At 35.4% G+C, this 25311-nt stretch overlaps 5 protein-coding genes across 6 annotated transcripts; 4 read left to right on the top strand and 1 right to left on the bottom strand.

Moving 5' to 3' along the window:
- Positions 1 to 10255: 10255 nt before the first annotated feature.
- On the top strand, positions 10256 to 10851 carry LOC120153516. Its single transcript, XM_039165453.1, has 3 exons — positions 10256 to 10346; positions 10386 to 10575; positions 10710 to 10851. The coding sequence occupies exons 1-3, from the start codon at positions 10275 to 10277 to the stop codon at positions 10793 to 10795; spliced, it is 348 nt and encodes a 115-aa protein (XP_039021384.1). The 5' UTR covers positions 10256 to 10274; the 3' UTR covers positions 10796 to 10851.
- Positions 10852 to 13469: 2618 nt separating this feature from the next.
- LOC120153536 lies at positions 13470 to 14241 on the top strand. The gene is made up of 3 exons (XM_039165470.1): positions 13470 to 13739; positions 13813 to 13980; positions 14059 to 14241. The coding sequence occupies exons 1-3, from the start codon at positions 13470 to 13472 to the stop codon at positions 14233 to 14235; spliced, it is 615 nt and encodes a 204-aa protein (XP_039021401.1). The 3' UTR covers positions 14236 to 14241.
- Positions 14242 to 15373: 1132 nt separating this feature from the next.
- LOC120153515 (germin-like protein subfamily 2 member 4) lies at positions 15374 to 16470 on the top strand. 2 transcript variants are annotated; one of them, XM_039165452.1, is made up of 3 exons: positions 15374 to 15572; positions 15678 to 16237; positions 16272 to 16470. In XM_039165452.1, the coding sequence occupies exons 1-2, from the start codon at positions 15464 to 15466 to the stop codon at positions 16223 to 16225; spliced, it is 657 nt and encodes a 218-aa protein (XP_039021383.1). In that variant the 5' UTR covers positions 15374 to 15463; the 3' UTR covers positions 16226 to 16237; positions 16272 to 16470. The 2 variants fall into 2 exon arrangements, with proteins under 2 accessions (XP_039021383.1, XP_039021382.1); XM_039165451.1 differs by having other exon boundaries at positions 15375 to 15572; positions 15678 to 16234; positions 16269 to 16470.
- Positions 16471 to 16720: 250 nt separating this feature from the next.
- On the bottom strand, positions 16721 to 22541 carry LOC120153514 (putative expansin-A17). The gene is made up of 4 exons (XM_039165450.1): positions 22349 to 22541; positions 22095 to 22260; positions 17123 to 17278; positions 16721 to 17035 (listed from the first exon to the last, which is right to left on the bottom strand). The coding sequence occupies exons 1-4, from the start codon at positions 22488 to 22490 to the stop codon at positions 16726 to 16728; spliced, it is 774 nt and encodes a 257-aa protein (XP_039021381.1). The 5' UTR covers positions 22491 to 22541; the 3' UTR covers positions 16721 to 16725.
- Positions 22542 to 24211: 1670 nt separating this feature from the next.
- Positions 24212 to 24668, top strand: LOC120153535. The gene is made up of 2 exons (XM_039165469.1): positions 24212 to 24551; positions 24664 to 24668. Exons 1-2 carry the CDS (start codon positions 24212 to 24214, stop codon positions 24666 to 24668), a joined length of 345 nt encoding a protein of 114 aa, XP_039021400.1.
- The last annotated feature ends 643 nt before the right edge of the window (positions 24669 to 25311 follow it).

Here is a 25311-nt window from a genome sequence, read left to right as displayed (position 1 = left end):
GCACGAAACCAGGTGGTTGCTGCATGAAAGCTGCTTCTCTTAGATCACCATTAAGAAAGGCATTGTTGATATCAACGTGCCTCAATTCCCAATCATTGGATACTGCAACAGACAATATGATATTCAGTGTTGTGAACTTTACAACAGGACTGAAGGTGTCCAAATAGTCTTGCCCAGGAACCTGCGAGAAACCTTTGGCAACCAGGCGTGCCTTGTATCTATGAACCGAACCATATGGGTTACACTTTACCTTAAATAGCCACTTATACCCTACTGCAGCACGACCTGGAGGAAGTTTAACAAGAGTCCAGGTGTCGTTTCTTATGAGAGCATCAAACTCTTATTGAACAGTAGTAGCCCACTTGGGTGACTGTAGTGCTTCATCGACAGTGGAGGGAACAACCTCATCAAAATGACAAGAGAAAGCTTTTGGTTTGAAAATACCACGCTTGCCCCTTGTGATCATAGGGTGGTCGTTCATGTGAAATCTATCAGCAGCATGAGGAATTTCCAGATTGAGATTACTGGCAGGAATTTCAAAATTGCCTTCAGTATTTGCATTTATTTCACTAGTGTTACTGTTGGGAGTAACTAGATGAGAGGATTCTCCAACTACTTCTTCTACAGGATTATTCTCAGGTATGGTTTCACCACTCGCGTCAGTGAGAGCATTCGAAGACTCACCCGTAGCCTCTTCCATACTAACATCTTCCATGTTGAAGGGCAATGTTTCTCCTGATGTAGAATTGTCTGGAGTGCCCGGATGAGCAGGCTGCTGCGTAGGTACAGGCTGTCTGTGTGGTACAATCTCAAGGGATTGAGAATGGTGATTCTGAGCCACATGTGATATAATCGGGGGCACCTGACCTGTAAAAGGAAACATAGTTTCATTAAAGACAACATGCCTAGAAACATAAACTTTTCCATCAACATCCAGACATAGAAAGCTTTTGTGTTGGGGGCTGACACCGAGATAAGTGCATGGTTGAGATCGAAATGTAAGTTTGTGGGCTTGAAAGAGTCTTAAGTGAGGGAAGCATTGGCATCTAAACACCCTGAGCTCATCGTAGTTTGGCTTCTTCCCAAATAGCTTCTCACTAGGGGAGAGCCCTTGTAAAACCTTAGTAGGCAGCTTGTTTATTAACTGAGCAGCAGAAATAATTGCATATGACAAAAACTTCATTGGTAGTGTTATATGTGCCAGTAATACAAGAGCCATCTCAACTGAATGCCTGTGTTTTCTCTCAATAACTCTGTTCTGCTCGGATGTGTGAGGACATGACAATCTGTGAATGATACCATCTTTAGCTAGAAGTGGGGAGAGACTACGAAACTCACCACCCCAGTCACTTTGAACAGATTTAATGGATGCACCAAATTGCGTTAACACCATCTTTTGAAATAATAGAAATGCTTTAGTGGCCTGAGATTTATATTTGAGAAGATAGATCCATTTGTGTCTGGTACATGAATCAATAAACGAAGCATAATACCTAAATCCATTCGAGGAGATGTGTGGAGGTCCCCACAAGTCAGTGAAAATAAGCTGGAATGGAGTATCATAAGTTGTGATTGAATGCATAAATGGTAATCTGTGACTTTTTCCCATTTGGCAAGCAGTACACGTTTTATTAGAATCTAAAGAAAATTTTACATCAAGCTCTTTAGTTTCTTGTCTTAGTATTTTAGTAGAGGGATGGCCAAGTCTTCGATGCCATAACTCCTCTAGCTCACTAGTTGTAGATTTAGTAACTAAGCTAACATCAGCAGCAGTGCATATGTCTTCTTTTCCAGTGTGACTTGCTATAAACGAGTAAAGCCCTCCAGACTCTTCACCAGTTAGAAGCACTCTGTTGGTAACCTCATCACGTACACAACAATTATTTGCATGGAACTCAAAGAAGATGTTATTGTCCCTAGCAAGCTTCGAAACAGAAATCAAGTTTTTTGCTATATGGGGAACATGCAGCAGCAAAATTCTAGATTTAGTAGGTAAGATTGACCTACCAACCGTTCGAATGTCAAGGGAAACACCATTACCAACTATAACTTTACCTGGTCCAAGGAAATCAGAGGCATTTGTAAGATTTGTTTTGTCTGGGGTGATGTGATGCGTGGCACCCGAGTCCACCACCAATCGTTCAGAGGATGCAGCAACCATGTTTGATTGAGAGTCTGATTTCAACCGTGAGCAACACTCGCAGTCCTTGTTACCACTGGTAGAGACCGAGCCAGACGAGGGATAGCTACTAAAGGAATTATCCTTGGAAGAGTGATAATTGTTGGTATTGACACATGTGAAGTCTTCATCAAACCTATGCCAACAACGGTCAACCAAATGGCCTAGCTTCCCACAGAGTTGGCATTGGACACGTGATCGACCACGCCCTCGACCACCATTCCTCGATCCAGATGCAGATGATGGTGCACAATTGCCCCTATGATCTTGACGGTTGGAGATGTTACGATCAGAATCTCCTCGAGCATAATTGGCAGAATGAAATGATGTTCTTCAAACCCCACAATCTGGACCTCAGCATCCATGAGCATACTGTAGATATTATCAATTGATAGATCCTCCTTCATAGTAGAAACAACAACTATGAAGGGCTGGTATTCACGAGGAATGCCCTTCAAGATGGCCACAATTTGCTCGACTGGTGGAACAATACTTTCACACGAGGCAAGAGCATCACATACCTCCTTGATGCGTGTGAGATACACCCTCATACAATCATTACCTTTCCTTATAGACTGCAGTTTATAATGCAGGCTAATAACAGACATAGTCAAGCGATTTGCGAAAAATTTTAAAACTGTTTCTCAAACAGCAGCAGTTGTTTCTGCTCCAACGAACTGTGGCAGCAAATGCTTACCCATTGTTGATAGAAGCCACGATGCCAGCGCACTGTCCTGCGCAACAAAGTCCTCGTACTCTTCATTCACTCGCGTCTCACCATTTGGATCAAGAACCGTCATAGGCAGCGAAGAGACATCACCGATCAGTAGACGCTCCAGCCAGTGACTCCTAACTATGAGTAAAACTTGTTGTTTCCAAAGCAAGAAGTTGGTTTCATCAAGAACCACATTAACTTTCTTGTTGGAGAAGCTTCGAGCTGCAGACGAGGTAAGATCCATGAGTGAGCTAAACGTCGAGAACCTTTATTCACGAGCGGAAGCAAGAGCATAAAATCCCACGATCAATGGCGATTGATACCATGTTGAACACCTACGATGAAAGACTATCAAGAACTCATGCAAATTGAATGAAGAAGATTGATTGTATTGATCTGCACACCATACATCCTTATATACAACATTACAAATTTGTTATATTTTTAATAGTCTTTGTAACTGACTTATAACAAACTCAATTGATTTACTAACAACCTTAGCTTCTAGTAAACTTCTAGAATTACTAAGCTGCATGCTCGAGCAATGCTGTTGCACAGACTAATCACTCACAGATTCATTCTTCTAACAAGATACAAATTTTAAAAAACGGTCCACTCTTTCATATTTCACTGTCTAAACATTTACCTCTTGTTAGCTGCTTCACATAAGAGAACAGGCCAATTATGGTCGTAATTACAGGGATTTTGTTTTATTTTGTGTTTTTTTCCACATGTTCTTAAATTTAAGAATAATTGGTTTCAAGATTCAACGTGATCTGGATAAAAAGAGTTGAAAGAAAGTGTGAATATTATATGTAATCCAGTCCAGCCAAACCCGAACATACTACAAAATTTCATGTACTTTCTTGAGATCGAAGTAAAAGTACATTAAAACGAAGCTGTCTTAGAGGACCCCTGCAATAATTGCAATAATTGCAGTAGGATAAATCCATGCCCACCCTCCAAACCCACTTTTGCTTAAACTTCACTGCTGATTTGCTTCATTAGTTTTGATCTAATTACAATATTCAAAATTTAAATCTATTAGATATTTATCAATTGAATTAAACTCGAATTCAAAATCATATCTTTTAAGTTTAAGAATCGAAATCGAGACATTACTTGACCATAATCATCATCATACAAAAAAAAGTGCAATTTTTTTAAAAATCATGTGTGATGCCAGTTAGTTGGAAGACAAAAGAATCAAATCCTCGTGTTGAATATAAAAAATAGGTTTTGATAATTGTCTAAGTGTCGACAATGAAATTAAGCACTAATCCTCGTTGTCCAAGTTAAGAAAGTACTTTCAGGAGCATGATTTTTATGCTGTTGCTGATCTAAAGGAAAACTAATAATGAAGTTAGGTAATTAATTATGACAGATTGTGTATCTTGAACCCCAAGCAAAATAATACCTCAATTCAAATCACTGGCATAAAATCAAGAATGTAATATTTGTTAGTGATAATATTCTCTCAGTAGAATTTACTACTAATGACAACATAATTAATTTTCTTATTAATAACTAATTGATTATCTAATCTTGGGGCTTGGAAAACTCAGTGACATTGCTGAATAACTTTCAAAACAAATCCCTGAAATGCAGCCTAATGTTGATTAAATAATATGCTCGTAAGCATGATAATAGTTTTACTTGGATTGAATCAGTAAAAATCTTTCACATCTCCAAATGATAAATGATGGCAGGTGACAGAAAGCTATTTTGTTAGATAACGTTGACCATAATCTATCTAAAAGCTATTTAAATCATTAACATATACAACAAGATAAATCTTGATCCAAACATTTTGATAAAAATACATTAAAAAATAAGATTAATTTTATATAATTCCTTCAATAAATACTCACCGAAGCAATTATCCCATATACGTCTAGATTGTTTTAAATCCATAAAAGAATCTATTTAATTTGATTGAATAATGTTTTCGAAAACTTAAAATAACAGCTTCTGCCGTCTTGAAGCCTTCGAAAAATCTCATTTAAATGTCACTATCAAATGGACATATAAATTGGCTATGACAAAATCTATTAGACGGATGGTGAATTCATCTTTTTATTATCAGATAATCAAAAATTTCATATTAGTTACATTCATCATAAGAGAATATGTTTTTACATGATCAATAATAAGTTTTAATAATAATTATTATTTTTTGACATACTTATATATATCTCATAATTTCTTCCCTTTTTTCCTTCTTATTTTTCCTTTTCTCACAAAATCCATTTATATCCCATAAATTTTACATCTTCAGGAGTACAAACTATATGTCAAAATACTTTTATTTTTCTAAAAGATTTTAATTCTTCCACAATTGCTTATTTCCATTTTGGCCAATCTTTTCTTTGACATTGTTTAGTAGATGTTGGCTCTTGATCCAAATTGTCGTCCAATCTCCAATGTTATGCTGTATTATCATCGATGTATATTTTATTTCAATTCTACTTATCATAAGTATTATCATGTCAATTTGTTAACAATCAATAAGAAGTTAGGATAAACTACATAGATGGTGATCCATGTTGCAGTAACTTTTTTCACTAATATTTCAAAATTAACATTTTGATCACTAATGTTATCGATTTATAACAAATCAGCCATTTGACATTAACATCTATAATCATGGATGTCATAATATTATTTTTGGCATGTTAAGTCAAACATCAGCCTCTGAACCATCTTATATGAATCCAGGTGCATACTCAGAGCCCGCACATGACATTTTCAAGCTCTGGACAGACCAATATTCTGTCACCCGCAGTAACAGATGTTAACATCAAGTGATCGATTTGTTATAAATTGATAATGTTAGCGATTAAATCGTTAGTTATAAAACATCAATAAGAAAAAGAAATACATATTTAAACATTAATAATCATTTATGTAATTTACTCAGAAAAATATGATTATTTTTTTTTTTAATTGAAGCGTTAGTTTATTAAAAGGTGAAAATATTCAAAATTATAATAATCATTTATTCAAAAAATTATTATATCAACGCCACAATTTTCGAGAGTATAATCATAAATTTTTTTAATTTCATGAGTTTATTTAATAATAAATTTCTAAACAGAAACTTAATAAAGATGTTATTTCATTCGAGAAGTTACTTGAGTTTTGTCTAATTAATTTGTTTTATAAGACTAATGAATTGAAAAAATAAACACATAAAATACGTGTTTCGTCAGCAAAATATGGTTGTCATGGGCCTCTCCTAAGCCCTTAAAGTCGGCCTTACGAAGCTTATTGTATGCCTCCAGCTTGTCCAAAAAAATTCAAGAGCTTCATATAAACAAATTTTGGGTGTTTGGAAAACAACTCTGATAGTTGATTCTAGTAGTTGGTTCGATCAACTGATTTGATTAGCTGATTTGAGAAATTGATTTGATTAGCTGTTTATATAGAAGTGTTTGATAAAATTTAGCTGATAGTTGATAGCTGATATGAGTAAAATGACAAATAAGGGTATGATACATTTAGTTGTTAAGTACATATATGTTTTATAATACTTTAGTCTTTATTGGGGCAAAATTATTCGAATAAAATACTTTTGACAATGAATTAAAAGTTGTTAGGATTGATGAAGCTCAATTGACCAACCTAAAAAGTGCCAAGAAGTGGTGAATTAGCCTTTAGAAAATTTTGGGTGTAGAGTAAAAATATATAGAAATTTTGCACAAGAATTTATAGTAGTTCGACTTATAAACCAATTCTACATCTACTACTTTAGCTCCACACTAAGGATTTTCTAACAAATTCACTAATTTGTTCTTTCTTTTTCTAGACTCAAGAGTAACCTTTATAAAACCCTTAGTTTTTCAATAGCTAAACTTGAACCACTCCACTTTTACAAAGGTTGAAAGATATAAACAAAAAAAATCTCACAAAGGTAGGTGTTTACAAGAATTAAGCTCACAAGAAAATAAATAAAAGATTTGCAATGAGCTCAAATACTTATATACAAGAGAAAAGGAAAAAGAAAGAGTGAAACAACTTTTCTCTTAATCTCTATTACTTGGATAGGTGTTGCAACCTTCTTCAAGTGTTGCAACCTTCTTCAAGTGTCTTTAACTTATTTTTACATGTTGAAATGAGTTTGTGGCCGTTTCTAACCGTTGGGGATGAATTTTCTACAAAAATAAAAATGCCCAGAACAGGGAGTATTGGTACTCCTTTAATGAGTACCGGTACTACATTTGTAATATTTAAATAAACTAACCGTTAAAGACCGTTGGGCTCGACCAGTATCGATACTAGAGTTCATGGTATCAATATTATCGTGTAAAGCAGTATCGGTACTCCTTGAGTATCAGTACTAATTTTGCATTTCGGAATTTGAACAATTTGGAAAACAATTAGTAGTATCAATACTACCAAAAGAGTATCGATACTTCTCTTGCCTTTGGTATCGGTACCACATGAACAATATTGATGATGTAAGAACAATGTCAGTACTACTTACCCAAAAAATTGCTTTGTGTTCAAATTCTAGTTTTAATGAACTTTAAATTATTTTTAAAAACTTTGAACAAATTCAATTAAGTCCAAAAATATTTTGCCTTAATTTGTTATATCAGAATATTATAAAACATGATTCAACAAAAATTCCTTAAGAAAATTAGTGAATATTTTTGAAAATTTTGAATGTATTTTTTAAATTTAATATTTATAAATATTAACCTTGTGAGATTGATACATGATATTAAACTTGTATAAAAAATTCATTTTTTACTTTCATATTTTGCTATATTTTCTTAACTAGATTATATTTAAGAATCTACAATTAAAAATATAATAATAAAATAAAATTTCACTATTACGTCCTTAGACGTTGCATAAAATTCATTTCACACAAATTTATTAAAAATAAATTTAGATTACATAAATATTTAAGAAATATATACATATCCAAACAAGTACAAACAAATAAAGAATATTTAAGAAAAATGGTGGGATCATCTAGTTGCCATTAACATCAAGTGGATTAGGATGAAAATAATGAGATTTTATGGTAAAGATGTAATTATAGAAATAATAAGGTCAAATATATCATTTAACATCTTATTTTGCAACCAGCTCTCACAAACCGTTAGATTTCCAACATTTTCATTTTCAATTTATTTTGTACAATCAACTCTTTCAAAAATATGTTTATCAAACACTAAAAATGAAAGATTTAACTACCCATTAACTATTTATGTGCAAATAAACTAAAAACTCTTCAAAAAAATTGTTTATCAAACGCCCCTTTTATCTTTTCCTTTGCAAGTTTAATCCTCCTAAATCTGTTGAAGAAAATACTTTGTTTTGTAAGCATACTGAACACATGACACCGCTGTACCAATTATTAGTACCATTTCAAAGATAAAACTGTTATAACACATATATAACATGGACGCATGATTTTATGTTAAGAGAGACGGATTTATAAAATTTTAAGTAGAGCAGAATTTATAAAATTTTAGGAAGTGTGAAAATATGTTTTTAATAGAAAACATAAAAAAAAATACCTAAAATATATAAGAATTTAAATTTTCTAATAGGGACGACTATACTAACCCAACATCTTCTAAGTAAAAAAAATAGTTGTCCCTTGTTCTCATATGTAATGTGGTAAGGGGGAGGTAAGATAGTAGGTTGTCCCCAACACCAGGTTGAAAACAACTTCCGTAGAAGACCTCCAAATTATGAAATACCCTCCATAAGATTCGATCCCACGACCTCAAAATTAATAACATTGTACTCTACCAACTAAGCTGATAGTCATCTCATCCAACCTCCTCTAAGTACATCCATTTATATATGTATAATTTACAACGTGATATGAACCTTGACATCTTCCCTCTTTCTTCATCCTCTCCCTCATCCTCTCTTTCTTTAATCCCTGTTTGTCGTCATTGTTTCTCGCCAAATCACACAAATCAATTACTTTCATTAAAGTTAAACGTCGATCGTAAAACTATCTTTAAAAAAATATAATTTAAAAAAATATAATTTATAAATGTTTGATCTTATTCAATTAAAAAATCGATAACCATTTCATATTATTTATTTTACAAACTAATTTTTCTTTAAAATCTCGAGAATCGTTCCGGAACTTAAAGTAGGGTACACAATAGGGCCACCAAATTCATGGAGCATAAGACGCGTCAAATACAACAAAATATCTTACACACTCCTCATAGTTGATCCTATCCACAATAATCTAATGAAAATGCTCATGACCTCATGTCTCTCAATAATCTGACCATCCAAGTCAGCTCCCCCTCGATTCTAAATTTATGGCTGAAATTAAAAAATACCATTTTCTAACACGTGTAAGAATAACTATTTCTATCACTACCACGTCAGCTGTCGTTTTACCTCCCACAACTTCAAGTTGACAATCCACGATACATTCGAAACGCTAGCTTCAAAATTTGCAATAAATATTTAAATGAATTATTATTTTATATTATCAATATAATAATATCAAATATATTTAAAAATTAAATTAAAAATATAAAAATATATTCAATTTGATTCGTTAGAATTTTTAAATTCTTTAATAATCTCGTTCAAAGGCATTAAGCAAAAACTATTATTATAAAAACGTTTTGGAAGATAAAAATGTGGTCAAAAGAAATAATAAAGAATGAAAAAAGAAAAAAGAAAGAAAGATAAAGGAGCATATCAGAAGTGATGTGTTGTTGCATGATTGGAACTTTTGTTTGGGAAATCCGCCATTATACTTCGTCGTTTTGGATGGAAAACGCGGACAGCTGAAATAGCGTTTCTAATATTATACGTAACAAGAAAGAAATTAAGACAATAAATTATAGTAAAAAAACCTGATTATTTTCAAATTAAAATGTATGCGTCAAGTTACCACCAAACTATTTCACACTTAATGTAAAGCTTGTTATTGTTTAAGTACACTCTGACAACATACGCGAGGAACACACGGTCTGAAATCTGAATGTCCATTGATGTACTTTGAACAACTATGACTGAAGAGATTAAATAATTATTGAGTTGACAACCAAAACCAACTGTTCGTTGAACGGCGTTCAAATGAAACACTTTTATTTTTTGGAAACAAGAATTTTGACTCGTTTATTATTTCACGATTATATAAATATTTACTACAGCGGTAAACGATAAATTATTTAAAATAAAGACTTCAAACCTCGCATAATATAAATAAGTGCAGAAGCTCTTTATGTCTTCTCTCTCATTAACTCACTTTGGTTGACAAAAGTACTGCATCTTCCTTTCTTTATTTTTCATTATTTTTTGGGGTGCAAAAACACAGGAAGAAGAAGAAGAAAATGATGTCCGATAACAGTACGATGGCTATTTCTTCAACACAAGAAGATGATGATATGGGGTTGTACATGTCGAGATTGTCAATTGAAGGAGATTAAAAGCAACAGGAAAACGAAAGATGTGGGTTATAATGGAAGTAGCTTTAGCGGGGAGAGTGAAGGTGTGGTGGTGATCACCAGGCCAAAAGGAGGGAGGAGGTCCATGTGTATGGACATGGAGGTAGTGAAGGCGTGTAGGGATCTGGGGTTCGAGTTGGAACATGAGCGTGTGTTGGAGATGCCGCCGAGTCGTTTTTCCTCTCTTGATAATGGCATTTCTCCCACTGCCAGTTGGCTTTTCTCTGGTCCTGGTGAGTCCAAATACGACGGCCATTCTCTCTCTCTCTCTCTCTCTAAAATTGTTGTTTATTGGTGATTCATAATTGTTTAATAGAAAAAGCATAGAGCAATTTCAGTGCAACTGATGATATTTTTTGTGATTTAGGTGATGATCCGAGAGATGTGAAGGCTCGGCTCAAGGTGTGGGCACAAGCAGTGGCACTTGCATCCACATCTATGCATTGCACCTGACCAGCTTAGCTTCTCTCAACTAATCCTCATCGACTAGTATTTTTTGCTTCAGTTTTGCATCCCTCGACATCCTTTTGGTGGGATAGATTTGGTACTTTTTATTCTTCATCTTGCTTCCTAAAAAGGAGGTTTTTGAAGAGGTTTATTCGGCCTTGTATCATCCCTTGGAGAGATTCAGGATCATCTTGCGGCAGAGAAGCAATAGGGATTAATCATGCCAAGAATATTAACAGCACCAGTCATCATGGTTTTCAGAACTGGACCGGTTAGCGAACCGGTCATACTATCGGTTCATTGGTTCAACCGGTCGAATCGGTCTAATCGGTCGGAAGAACCGGACGACATCATAATTATTTAAAAAATTAAATAAAAACCCAAAATATTTAATAAAAAATAATTTTTTATATCACAAGTCATATTCAAAGCAAGTCATAACATATATAAGTTAAAAAATCATAAAATCAAGTGAAACAAAATGATTCAAATTAACTACAACATAATATTTAAGGTAAAACATATTAAATAATAAATATAATTATATAACTATAATTAAAAAATAAATTTGGTTCTAAAAAAATCATAACAAAATGATATTGTTTGGTTTAATTTTTTAAAAAAGACAATCACACATGACTAAGAAACATAAAAGAGCATCCCAAAAGTCTAAAGAGTAAAAATATGAGAACAAAACAATCCCACATGGTTAAGAAATATAGAAGAGCATCCCAACTAACTTCTATAAATAATAGAGGTAATTTGGCATTCAAAATCATGGAGCCTTTTGGTGAGCATTTAGTGAACTATTCTTTCACTTCAATCAAACTTGAATTTTAGGCTTCAATCGAGCTTCTAAATATTTTTTGAGTTCAAGCCTTTTCGAGTTCGAGTTGAACTTGATAATTTTTAGCTCGTGAGTTTGAGTCGAGTTGAGCTTACTTTTAAAGTTTTCAAGTTCGAGTCGAGCTCAGCAATACTCGAGTTCGACTTGGCTCGTTTAACAAACGACGTTGTATGGTTTAATTTTTTTTTAAAAAAACAAAATTGGCGGTTTTCAGCCGGTCCGGTTCGAACGGTTCAGCGGTTCCGGCCGGTTCACTAGTAGCGGTTCAACCGGTGTATATTGAACCGAACTAGACAACGATTATCGTTTAAACCGGTTGAACTTACCGATCTGGTCCGGTTTTCAAAACACTGCCAGTCACCGTTCAGCTATAAGCAAATTAAGCACAATACAAATTTATATTTAGGGATAGTTCTCAGGAGCAACATCCCCAAAAAGGCCCATCGCAATTCTCCCAAATTTCAACATCGAAGAAGCACTTGGTTGTCACGTTTGCTGCCAACTCTACATCCTAAAATAAATCATACATTTGTGTATGTTAAAGAATAAACACAAAACCGTGAAGTTGAATTAGAAAGGAGAACAATGGAACAATGTTACCAAATGTTAGGGGGTGATTTCATTTCATTTCTTTAGACAAGGATTACAAAACTGGCTACAATGGCAGAGGCCCAATACCACATTATATTGACACTGGGTTACTCCAGCTTGCTAATGCCGACTGGACTTAACTAACAAACGTTAAAAACATTAATATAATATCTTTACATTCTCCTTATCTTCTTTCTTAAAACTTGTAAAATCTAGTAATTTGGAATTTGTTCCCAAGATCATGAAAAAATTTAGTAAAAATGTATGGAACAGTAAATATGAACATAATTAACATGTAACCCATTATTCATTACTTTCTCATGTAAACTAGAAATTTGAGCTTTTGAGATTAGGTTGAAAATCACTTTTCCAATCATGATTTTAAATTCATTTTTAAATGTTTCAAATTACTTATGGAATATGAAAAAAATCACTTTTCCATTGCGAGAAACATTCATAAAAAATAATAATAATATGTCATATTATTATTGGACATTTTATCAAAGTAAACGTATTATATTATTCATTTATTAGTGGCATACATCACACTGAATATTTTGAAAAGAAAGATACCATATTAAACTTTTATTAAAGTACAAATATCGAATGTGATATTATGTCTGAATAATTTTTAATTGGCTTAATAACAACTTTAAATTATTTACAGTAAATTACTTTTTTTTTTTTTGTCTTCAAATCCATTTCCCAATATATATATATTTGATGTAGATCTGTAATCAATTTTTTAAAGGACGAAGCACATGTGTACAGGATGTTTCCCAAAGCTATTTTAATGTATAAAATATTGCTTGATTCCATCCAACAACAAAAAAATGATATTGCATTGGTCACTGATCTCAAAATACTAATTATTAAAATAGAAACATTAAATTATTGAATCTAATAGTCCAATACTTTTATTCAAGCCTGATACATATTTTAAAGATGCATAATGGAGCATTAATGGGGTAAAAAAAAGGAAGGCTGAGTCTATATTCAATACTGTTGCAGTGAGAAGATCCATCATCCATCCTTTGAATTACTTCAAATATCGGACTTCATCAAGGAAGCTTGAGTCTATATTCAATACTGATGCACAGTTGAAGATTGATAGATCCACAGAAACCGGCAATGTCTCTCCAGTACGACGTAGGAGCTACCATCTCCCAAGGTGAAGTTGCAACTGGTAATATTGTTGGTTTTAATAGAGATCTGAAACTCTTATCTTAATATGTATCGGACATGAAATTATTGAATAACAACGACGATGACGATGATTTTGTTTTGTTAGATGAGAAGAAGGATTCGATATGCGAAGAAGACGGTGTGTTTATTGAAATAAAAAAGCTTGGAGGGAACTCTCGCAGGATTCGGTCCAAAATCGGAATAGAAGCCAGCCTGGATACCGTTTGGAACATCTTGACTGACTATGAGAAGCTGGCTGATGTTATTCCAGGACTTGCTGTCAGCAAAGTTGTTGAAAAGAATGATAAATTTGCCCGACTTTTCCAGGTTGGTGTGTTTGATGATCCATTTATTAAATTTTACTTTCATTTTGAGTTGCTAATGCTTATGCATTAAACAGATTGGACAGCAGAACTTGCCATTGGGTTTGAAATTCAATGCAAAAGGAGTTATAGATTGTTACGAGAAAGATGTTGAGATGATACCAAATGGGAAAAAGCGTGAAATCAAATTCAAGATGATTGAAGGTGACTTCACCAACTTTGAAGGAACATGGTTGATTGAAGAGGTAGGTATTAGTTAATGAAATTGAATTAATTGCAGTTGAAGAGGAATCTAATAACTTTGTTGATCATGGGTTGTGCAGTTCAATAAAAGAAAGAGTGAAGACGATGAAGAATGGCAGACAACGCTTTCGTATTTAGTAGATGTAAAGCCCAAGATGTGGTTGCCGGTTCGTCTAGTTGAAGGCAGGCTTTCTAAAGAGATAAAGACCAACCTTTCGTGTATACGTGAAGAAGCCAAGAAAGTTTTAACTCCTTGAAGTTATTTGTCTTTTTTTACCTCTGTGTAGAACATCTCTAAAATCAATTTTCATAATACCTATTTATAGGGATAGTTATTTGATTAAATGAAAATTCCCTTCGTTTCTTCCAGCTGACGAGATAATAGTTTCTTCATATCTTACTCGGCTTCATTCCAAGACTAAAGAAAAATGTATGCTTCAACTTTTTTGAAGCTTTTTCTGGTCGTCATGCTTAGCATTTTATGCACAGTAGTTGCAGGAAAGACACATGGGAACTGCAGATTTTACCTTATAAGCCACTTTACTCTGGTAATTATCAAGTAAAACCGCATACGTGAAGAATGAACAATGTTCAGCCGAATATGTGAAAAATTAACTGTTGCACATCAACATCAGCTTCTACCATTAATTGAGGTGCCAGAAGCTTTTCAAAGATGAACTTTTAGTATCCTTCGCTCTTCATTAAAGTCAAGATGCAACTAATTGCATTATCTAAAGCTTTCAGTTGCTAGAACTAGAATGAAGCATGCAAGAGCTAACTGTTAATGATCTTGTGAAGGCTATAGGGTAAGCTAAGGCCGATAGGACAATTCAACCACCGCAACAACAGCTGCTAAACCAACCCATTTCAACTTCTTTTTTCTCTTCTAAGAATCTAGGGTTTATGTTTTCATATCGTTAAGTCTTACAAGCGCGGTTCCATGAACGTCTTATGGGGCCATTTTCCTAAAGGGAATCGCTTTCTTTGTAGTAGGTACCGGCGTGATGGTCACTTATCCGTTTTATTAACAGTATAATATATGCCTTGTTTATCATTTTCATAAAGAGATTTCAATCTGAAATAATTATTAAAAATCATAAATGTTATAATTTGAATTCTAATTCTAAAACTTCTAGACCCCACCAAACTTTGAAAGCTGTTTTCTCCGCTTCGGCTTCTCGCCCAGTGCACTGTAATGCATTTTGAGTTCCTTCTCGGTTGCATATTGTCCCCTTGAAAAAGTCTTGAATGGTTAAAATCTGGGGTCAAAGATGGTGAAGTTTTGTCTGCATTTACCAATTGCTTTGCTTTCAAGTTGAAGTACCCTGTTTTCCAAACTTTACCCTCACATCTACCATCTCTACCCATTTTGTTTTCCATATATAAAGTAGATATCCCTTTTCTCTTCATGCAATCGAAGCAAAAAGTTTCTCTACTTCTTCCTTTTATTTATCAATTGTCCCTTTTTAGCTTGTAATCATCTTCATGGCTGCCACGGTTTCTGCATATCTCTTCGTCTTTCTCGCGCTCTTCGGTATGGTCGCATCTGATCCCGATCTTCTTCAGGATCTCTGTGTAGCCAACAAAGCTGCAGGTACGTTAATGATCGTTACAACAACTATATATGTTGTTTTCTTTTCATTTCCTTTCTGAATCATATATATCTTATGATACTACTGGATTATATACACTCTTGTAGGAATAAAGGTGAATGGATTTCCATGCAAAGATGAGGCAAATGTTACGGAAGCTGATTTCTTCTTTAGCGGTTTAGCCAATCCTGGAGTTATCAACAATTCAGTAGGATCAGTGGTGACAGGAGCCAATGTTGAGAAAATTCCCGGGCTTAACACCCTTGGAGTGTCACTTGCCCGCATCGACTATCAACCCGGTGGACTTAACCCACCCCACACTCACCCACGTGCCACAGAGATCATCTTTGCTCTTGATGGTGAATTGGATGTTGGGTTCATAACTACATCAAACAAGTTGATCTCCAAATCCATCAAGAAAGGCGACATTTTCGTCTTCCCTAAGGGACTGGTACATTTCCAGAAGAACAATGGTGAGAAGCCAGCTTCTGTGCTTGCAGGGTTCAACAGCCAGCTGCCAGGAACTCAATCGATTGCCGCTACATTGTTTACTTCAACACCCCCGGTGCCGGACAATGTCTTGACCAAGGCCTTCCAAATCGGCACCAAGGAAGTTGACAAAATAAAGAATAAGCTTGCCCCAAAGAAAAGCTAAGCTAAATGAGGCCCATGGCTTTGAGATCGAGGAGGCTAGCCACGGCAAAATCATTAAATCCCGCTTCTACATGCATAACTTTCTATGAATAATATTCAGTTTTCAATTTTCCAACTTTTAAGTAAAAAATGATCAAACCCAACGTTTTATAAGTAATAGTAATTGGTGATGAGTGTAGATCTTTGTAATTATAAATTCTCTGTTTCTTTGGAATTGAATAAAGAAATTCAAGAACAAAAGGTTGTTAGTAGCAAAGTGAGAGTGCGCATATTATCATTTGCATCAGCGAACACCAAATAGAGCCAATGGCATAATGATCAGATTGGTTTGGACTCGGAGAACAAACACTGAAGTTGTTCATATTCGAACGTTAAAGTTTAATCCGAATTTGATTGACTCAGAGCTTTTTTTAATTATGTATCAAAGCTGATTTATTTAGATTAAATAATATAAGAAAACTTAGTTGCTGTTCTTTATCTGTAATACATACAGCTTCTTATCTAAAACTGAACTTTGCTTCTGAAGGACTGGCCAAATTGCCAATTAGAAGGCATCACATTGAAAGCTGTTCGAATCCTTCCATTGCTGACTTGGACTCTAAATGATAAGCTCTGATCATTCAGATAGCTAAAGCTCTGCCAATTGGCTCCCCAGTTCCTGGACATGGTTTCCCATTTATTTGTTTTAGAACCCTTTATCCAAACCATGGAAATGTCTCCAGCACCACCTACATTCGATACAAGCACCAGCTCAAAATAATCCCTCCCGTTCACGGTGAATCTAATGCCACCACTTCTTCTGCATCTAACCCTGCCAACCACAAAAGAAAATAGTCTTAGTATTGTCCACCAGTTCAATGCTCAAAATTCAAGTTTTCTGATGGCAGAATGTACATACTTCCTGTATAGGATCGGAACAATTCCAGCTCTATATATGGCGATGGTCTCGAATGCGGGTTGAGACATATCGAAGTGTTGACGAGGAGGATTACACCAACCGCCGTCGTCACTTGGAAGTGCGTAGTTAGGAGGACAGAAGTTGGTGGCGGTGATGGTTGTTAGGAAATAAACCCAAGTACAAGTAATTTCCCTATAACCAGATTAGTGAGAATGCGAAATAAAAGCGGAAAAATAATACCCGAAATTTGATAACGGAGTTCAGCCAATTTATGCTTACGTCTCCGGACTGCTGCAGATCTTTTACTAAGAGAAAATTTACAGGTGTTTACACAACACACTTGAGAGAGAACTAGAAGATTTTGGGATGATTTTGAAGCTAAATGAGCCAGGGTATTTATAGTTGAAACTTAGGGACTAATCTTTGTAAATACCCTAAAGTTCAATGACTAAAAAATGTAATTAATCCTATTACATTTTAATTAAACAATTTAGCAGCCCCCCACTTTGTTTAATTAAGCCGCCGGCTGCTTTGCATTTTGACCAACAATCTCCCACTTGAAGACGGATTTTAATTTGTCTTCACACCTCGATCGATGCAGCAGTATTTCTGGTCTTTTATTCTAGCATGCCAACTGAAGCTGAACACAACTTCAGTTTGTCCGTTGTCACCGTCTTTGTCAACATGTCTGCTGGATTTTGAGCTCCACTGATCTTTCAAGTTTCAAAATCCCATCTTCCAGAAGAGACCGGATAAAATGATATCGCAATTGTATGTGCTTCGTCCTGGAATGAAAAGACGGATTCTTCGCTAGATGGATAGCACTTTGACTGTCGCAATACAAGACATTGTTTTCTTGTTTCTGCCTAACTCATTCAAGAAACTTTGGAGCCAGACCATCTCTTTGCTGGCTTCCGTAACAGCGACATATTCTGCTTCGGTTGTGGAGAGAGCAACTATCTTCTGTAGTTGAGAAACCCAACTCACTGCGGTTCCTCCTAGAGTATAGACATACCCTGTAGTGCTTCTTCTGATGTCAACATTTCCGGCTAAGTCAGCATCTACATAGCCTGTCAGTATCGTTCTCCACCTTTGAAACAAAGTGCTTTGTTTGTGGTACCTCGCAGATATCTGAGGATCCATTTGACTGCTTCCCAGTGTATTTTGCCTGGATTATTCATGTACCTGCTAACAGCTCCCACTGCTTGAGCAATATCTGGTCTGGTACAAACCATGGCATACATCAGACTTCCAATTGCTGAGGCATACGGCACCTTCACCATGTGTGCACGTTCTTCCTCCGTCTTTGGTGACTGTTCTTTGGAGAGTCTGAAATGAACACCTAAAGGTGTACTTACTGGTTTAGCATCTTGCATGTTGAACCTGGAGAGTACTTTGTTGATGTACTCAGCCTGTGATAACATCAAAGTCTCCGACTTTGTGTCTCTCTTGATCCTCATCCCAAGAATCTGCTTTGCAGCGCCCAGATCCTTCATAGCAAACTGCTTCGACAATTTTTGCTTCAAGTGTAAAATCTCTTGCATGTCTGAGCCTGCAACGAGCATGTCATCAACGTACAATAATAAAATAATGAAGCTGTTGTCGAACCTCTTGATGTAGCAACAATGATCTGCTTGGCATCTGGTAAAACCACTGCTACCCATGAAACTATCGAACTTCTTGTACCACTGTCTAGGAGCTTGTTTTAAACCATACAAGCTCTTCTTCAACCTGCATACCAGGTTTTCTTGCCTGCCTCTATGAAGCCTTCTGGCTGCCTCATATAGATTTCTTCCTCCAAATCACCATGAAGGAAAGCTGTCTTTACATCTAACTGCTCAAGATGTAAATTTTCTGCAGCTACAATTTTCAACACCAGTCTGATTGAAGACAGTTTCACGACTGGAGAGAAAATTTCATTGTAATCAATACCTTCTTTTGCTGAAAGCCTTGACAACCAATCTTGCTTTGTAACGTTTGCTCCCATCGTGCTCTTCTTTGATCCTGTAAATCCACTTGTTATGGAGCGCTTTCTTGCCTTGTGGTAATTCAGCTAATTCCCATGTCTGATTTGACATAAGCGAGTCCATCTCATCTTTCATGGAAGACTCCCACTTGACTGAATCCTCCACTTGCATTGCTTCATCATAGCACTCTGGTTCACCATTGTCAGTTAGCAACAAGTAGTGCAAAGAAGGTGAATACCGTTGGGTTGTTTAGGAATTCTGGAGGAGCGTCTCAGTTCTGGTGTGCCTGGTTCTTCCTCTTGAACTGCTTCAGGACTGATTTGAACATCATTTTCAGAAATCTCCTCGAACTCAGCAAATTCCTTTGTTTCAGCCTCGGTATTACTTGATTCTGCGGTTGACCTGTCTTTGTACATCACATTTTCATTGAAAATGACGTCTCTGCTTCTGATGATCTTTCGATTTTCGTAGTCCCAAAACCGGTAACCGAACTCATCACCGCCATAACCAACAAAGACACATTTGTTGGACTTAGCATCAAGTTTACTTCTTTCAGCAGAGTCTATGTGTACATAAGAAATACAACCAAACACTCTTAAGTATGAAAGGTTTATTTCTTTCTTGCTCCAAGCTTCCTCTGGTATTCCGCCATCCAAAGGAACAGAGGGCCCACGGTTGATCAGGTAAGCTGCAGTGTTGATAGCTTCAGCCCATAGAAATTTGGGCAATCCGGCATGTATCCTCATGCTTCTAGCACGTTCATTCAGAGTTCTGTTCATGCGCTCTGCTACGCCATTCTGCTGCGGTGTTATGGGAACTGTTTTCTCCATCTTAATCCCATTGTTTGCGCAGAAATCTCTGAATCTACTCTCTGTACTCTCCTCCATTGTCAGACCTCAACCTCTTGACTTTCAAACCAGTCTCATTTTCCACCATGGCCTTCCATTTTCTGAAGGTATCAAAGACTTCTGATTTCTTCTTCAGAAAATAAACCCACACCTTCCTTGTTGAATCATCGATGAAGGTGACATAATATAGTGAGCCTGCAAGAGATGGAACTGGGATGGTCCCATACATCATATGAATCAATTCTAACCTTTCTGCCTTGGTGCCTTGCCAATCTTTGCAAACTGACTTTCTTTTGTTTTCCAAAGATGCAGTCCTCGCATAGTCCGACATCACATTTTTAGATCGGCAGCTTCCCTTTGACAGAAGTATCTTCATTCCTTTCTCGCTCATATGGCCAAGCCTTTGGTGCCATAGGTTTGATTTTCCATCAGCATCTGCTACTGCAATGATATTCTCTAAATTGAGGTACATAGAGAGTACCAGTCTTCTTACCACGAGCAATGACGAGTGCTCCTTTGGTAATCTTCCATTCACAACCTGAAAAGGTTGTACTATATCCTTCTCCATCAAGCTGTCCAACAGAAATCAGATTTCTTTTGAGGCCAGGAATATGTCTCACTCCTGTCAGCTTCCAGGTGGTCTGGTTTGGCAGCTTTAGTCGGATATCTCCTTTTCCGACGATCTTCAAGGTTTCATCATCAGCAAGATGAACCTTCCCAAAATCACCACTGATATAGTTCTCCATGATTTCTTGGCATGGGGTGGAGTGGAAAGATGCCCCTGAATCCAAGATCCATGATTCAAATCGGACTGTTGACGCTTAGAATCATGGCATCACCTGTCTCTCTGTCACGTTGGCAGATTCCTGTGCACCGGTATCTTTCTTCAGTGCTCGGCAATCTCTTTTAAAGTGACCTTTCTTGCCACAATTATAACAGGTAAAATCTTTCTTCCGTTCTGGATTTTTCCCGCTGGATTTGGATCTGCCACGATTTGAATTTCTTTCTGAAGTTCTCCCTCTGGACTCCCGTGTGCAAGGCTGAGGAGGTTGATGCTTCACCGATTCTCTCCGTCGAATTTCTTCGCTCAGTACCAGATCCCGAACATCGTCGAATTTCAATTTACTATTTCCCGACGAGCTGCTAACTGCTGGTAACAGTAGCATTCCAACTGTCTGGTAGAGATGATAAGAGAATTAAAGCTCGAACTTATCATCGAATTCAATTTACAGAACTCAACTGGGTTGTGATTGTGTTGAGTTCAGGTGTTGAGCCACTGATGCCCCTTCCGTCTCCGCAAATTGAATAATCGCCTCATCAAGTGAACTTTGTTTGAGGCGATGGCTTCTCATACATACTGGAGAGAGCTGCCATAAGACCTGCCGTGGTCTTTTCCTTTGCTATGTTGAAAGCAACATTTCGGGACAACGTCAGTCGGATAACTCGAGGCTTGTCTGTCGAGAAGAGCCCAATCTTCATCCTTCATGCCCTCTGGTTGCTTTCCTGAGAGGGGTTGATATAGATTTTTCTGGTACAGAAAATCTTCGATCTGCATTTTTTCCAAAAGCCAAGTCCGCATCTGGCTTCGTTTGGATCGTTTCTGACAATTTCTGCGAACCGCCGTGTATTAGAACACCTCCGTCGACAAACTCGTATCGCCGACCGAATTTCACTATTCACGAAATTCACTATTCACGTGAATAGTAATGAATAGTAATCTCGCAGAAAATTGACAAAATTCACAACCAAAAGCTCTGATTACCAGTTGTTAGGAAATAAACCAAGTACAAGTAATTTCCCTATAACCAGATTAGTGAGAATGCGAAATAAAAGCGGAAAAATAATACCCGAAATTTGATAACGGAGTTCAGCCAATTTATGCTTACGTCTCCGGACTGCTGCAGATCTTTTACTAAGAGAAAATTTACAGGTGTTTACACAACACACTTGAGAGAGAACTAGAAGATTTTGGGATGATTTTGAAGCTAAATGAGCCAGGGTATTTATAGTTGAAACTTAGGGACTAATCTTTGTAAATACCCTAAAGTTCAATGACTAAAAAATGTAATTAATCCTATTACATTTTAATTAAACAATTTAGCAGCCCCCCACTTGTTTAATTAAGCCGCCGGCTGCTTTGCATTTTGACCAACAATGGTAATGTAATTGCCCTCCAGACACCACTGAGGAGCTTTTTGAGCATCACAAACTATCTGATAGCAGCCTCCACATGCCGCGCCGTTGTTAAACAAAACTGTGCTGAGTGCAGCCGTTTTTAATCCATAACCATCTATATAAAGATCACCATAGCCGCAAGCTCCACCTACAAAACCAACATGGTATTTGTAATTATCATCAGTTCAAGAACAACATAATGAAAATTGAAGAGAAAAAAAAGGGCTAAAACTTACCCATTGTACCGGAACCATTACTGCCACCATAGAATGTTGCAGTGGCTGGTAACCAAATTGCAGCTGCATCTGTTACGTGGAACTTAGAGGAAAATAACCCCACAAGGAGTAGGGCTGTGATGAATAGATTGACACTCTCCATCTAAAACCAATTCTTTTAGCAATGATGAAGAATGCTGAGGTAAGAATGAGTTTGATGGTAAAATCCTACATATTTATAATCACTGCTACACTCCTGCCTTAGCTGATGAAACAATTATTGATGGAATTTTTAAAGATTAATTTATCATTGCAAGTTTGTTGACTAAGTGAAGACATTCCACAATCCTTGAATGATAGAAAGAACCGTAATTCATGATCTCATAGATCATTTTATGTTCAAAACCCCATGTGGCTGTCATTGTGAACTCCAATATTATAACCGTCGCAAGCTAAATATACCATTAATTAAGTTTCTTTTCTTTTTCCAAAACGAAGTTATTTACTAAATTCAAAAATGATCATTATCATATACACCATCACAAAAGAAAACCACAATTTTAAACCATAAATAAATATGAACGGACATGATATATTATATCAAGGGATGTTTATATTAGAAATTTAGAAATATGAAACCATAAAATTTTAAGGATGTGAAATTAAATCATCAGTAGATAATAAAAAAATTATATAAATTATATTAGTAATTAAAATTTTCAGGAGGTATGTCCATATCTCAATTCCCTCTCAGTTCATCCATATAAATAGATGAGATATTATGCAATTATAATAGGAAAAACATAATAACTCCCCGGGGGAAAAAGCCAAACTTTATTTATTTCATGTTCAAATAGAAGGTAGCATTTACATTACATGCAACCGCCATGAATTTGCAAACGTTGTCGTCTTACTTGTAGAAGAAGAAGAAGAATTGTTTGATTGATAATAAGCAGAAGTATACATCATGGCATGTCCGAAGGAAGTTTGTAAAATTGTGTTGGCCTGCACATAGTTTCAAATTTCACATGAATTCAATCGGTTAAGATTTTGGAAAATTGTGTTGTTTATTTGCCATATATATTAAAAAGATATAATTTAACTCATGGCTTTAAAGGGGAGAAGAAGAGAGTGTATTTAACCAATCATTTTAAATTTAACTTTCATTTCATTTTCATCTAACCGACCAATTGGCATGTACATAGTTTTAATCTTTCACGTTCATGAATTCAATCGGTTAGGATTTTAGAATATTGTGTTGTTTATTTGTTATATATAACAAAAGAAATTATTATTTAACCTATGGCTTTAAAAGGAAAAAGAGTGTTTATTTAACCAATCAAATAGTCTTTCTTCCCCTATAATAAGAAGTTTACGTTTTGTCTAAACATAATCTTTTCTTGTGGTTTGGTTCTTCACCTTCTTTGGCAAGTAATAGGAATCATTCAAAACAATGTAGAATGTTATTTATTTATACGATGTTACTATTAATGTTATCTAATTATTGTATAAAATGTTTTAGTTTTACATTAATTTAGGATCAAAGTAAATTAATCGCTAAGATTAAAAATGTTAAAATTGAAAAAAAAATTATCAGTAGAAAAAGATGTATCAATTTATTAATATATTAATTTATATTAATTCTTTAAGATGGTTCAATTTGGGTGGCGTTGGTGCATTCTTATATAATTAAGGATAACTCTTTTTGAGGTATTATTTGTCAGTTGGACTTGGAGGGCTTGCTGCAGCTTCTGTTCAAGGGTTATTGGCTTTGTCTATTGTTTCTATGATTTGGAAGGAAATTGGGAATAAAAAGGAGAAGGTTCCCTGGGAGAGACTTGTTGGCACTCGGGGCACGTTCCCAAAAACTCTCTTATTTCTTGGATGGCTGTTTTGGACAGGTTGCCCACCAGGAGCAGACTTAATTCTTTTGGTGTTGCCATTGAGGGTGAGTGTGGTTTGTGCTCGAGGGATAGTGAGACCAGGAGTCACTTGTTTTTTAGACAAATGAATAGGCCGGTAATGGACTGGGACAATGAGCTTGATTGGGCGTGTCAGAGATTGAAGGGTAAGCCTTTAAGCTCTTGGATACTAAAATTGGCTTGGAATGGTTATATTGTTGTGATTTGGAAAGCAAGGAAACAGAGGTTATTTACTGGGAGAATGGTTACTGTTTCAGAGATAGTAGATCGTGCAAAGGAAATAGTAAAGTTGAATCTGTGGGGTAAGCAAGTTGATAGGGAGAATCTTGTAAATAGAGATATATGTATAGCTTGGCAGCTTGTACAATTTTTTTTTTCTGTGTTCTGCTTGCTGATGTAGTTACTGTGTTGCAGTTTGACTGCTTTTGGAATATAATGATACATTCATCTAAAAAAAATTATTGAAATTTATCCATGTATTTAAATATAAAATACTTTGCATCAATAAGAAGAAAATGCAACAGGGTGATTTTGGGGTTTCAATTTCATCTGTTTGATGAAAAAATTAAGATAATTTTACTTCAATTTTTTATATGAATTTATATTAAATATTTTTTTATTTTAATTATAATATAATGAGCCCCAAATGAATCTTTTTTGAAATATTATTAGACTGTAAATATCATTGGGTTTACAGTTTGTATAATTTTGTTTGTATTTTTTATAATTGATGATATTACCGTTTAAATTTTCTTTAGAACTTCAAACATTTTAACATTTTAAAGAGTTTTATGGATTTTTTTTTAAAAAAAAAACTCACATAATTACAATTTTTAAAAAAAATTATAAATTTTGAGATAATTGTATCACATGTCCTCAACGTATGATCCTAAGTTTAAATAGGTCCTTAAACTTTTAAATGTTTCAATTTCATCCCAAAATTATGACTAACATTCTAGATTAGTCCTCAAACTTTTTAAGATTTCAATTTCATCCCTAAACTATGACCATTCTAAATGGGTCCCCAAACTTTTTCAGCAATCCAATTTTATCCCAAACTAT

The sequence above is a fragment of the Hibiscus syriacus genome, unplaced genomic scaffold, assembly GCF_006381635.1.
Source record: "Hibiscus syriacus cultivar Baekdansim isolate YM2019G1 unplaced genomic scaffold, ASM638163v2 tig00111100_pilon, whole genome shotgun sequence".
Taxonomy (NCBI): domain Eukaryota; kingdom Viridiplantae; phylum Streptophyta; class Magnoliopsida; order Malvales; family Malvaceae; genus Hibiscus; species Hibiscus syriacus.
This window is presented reverse-complemented; position numbering and strand designations above follow the sequence as displayed.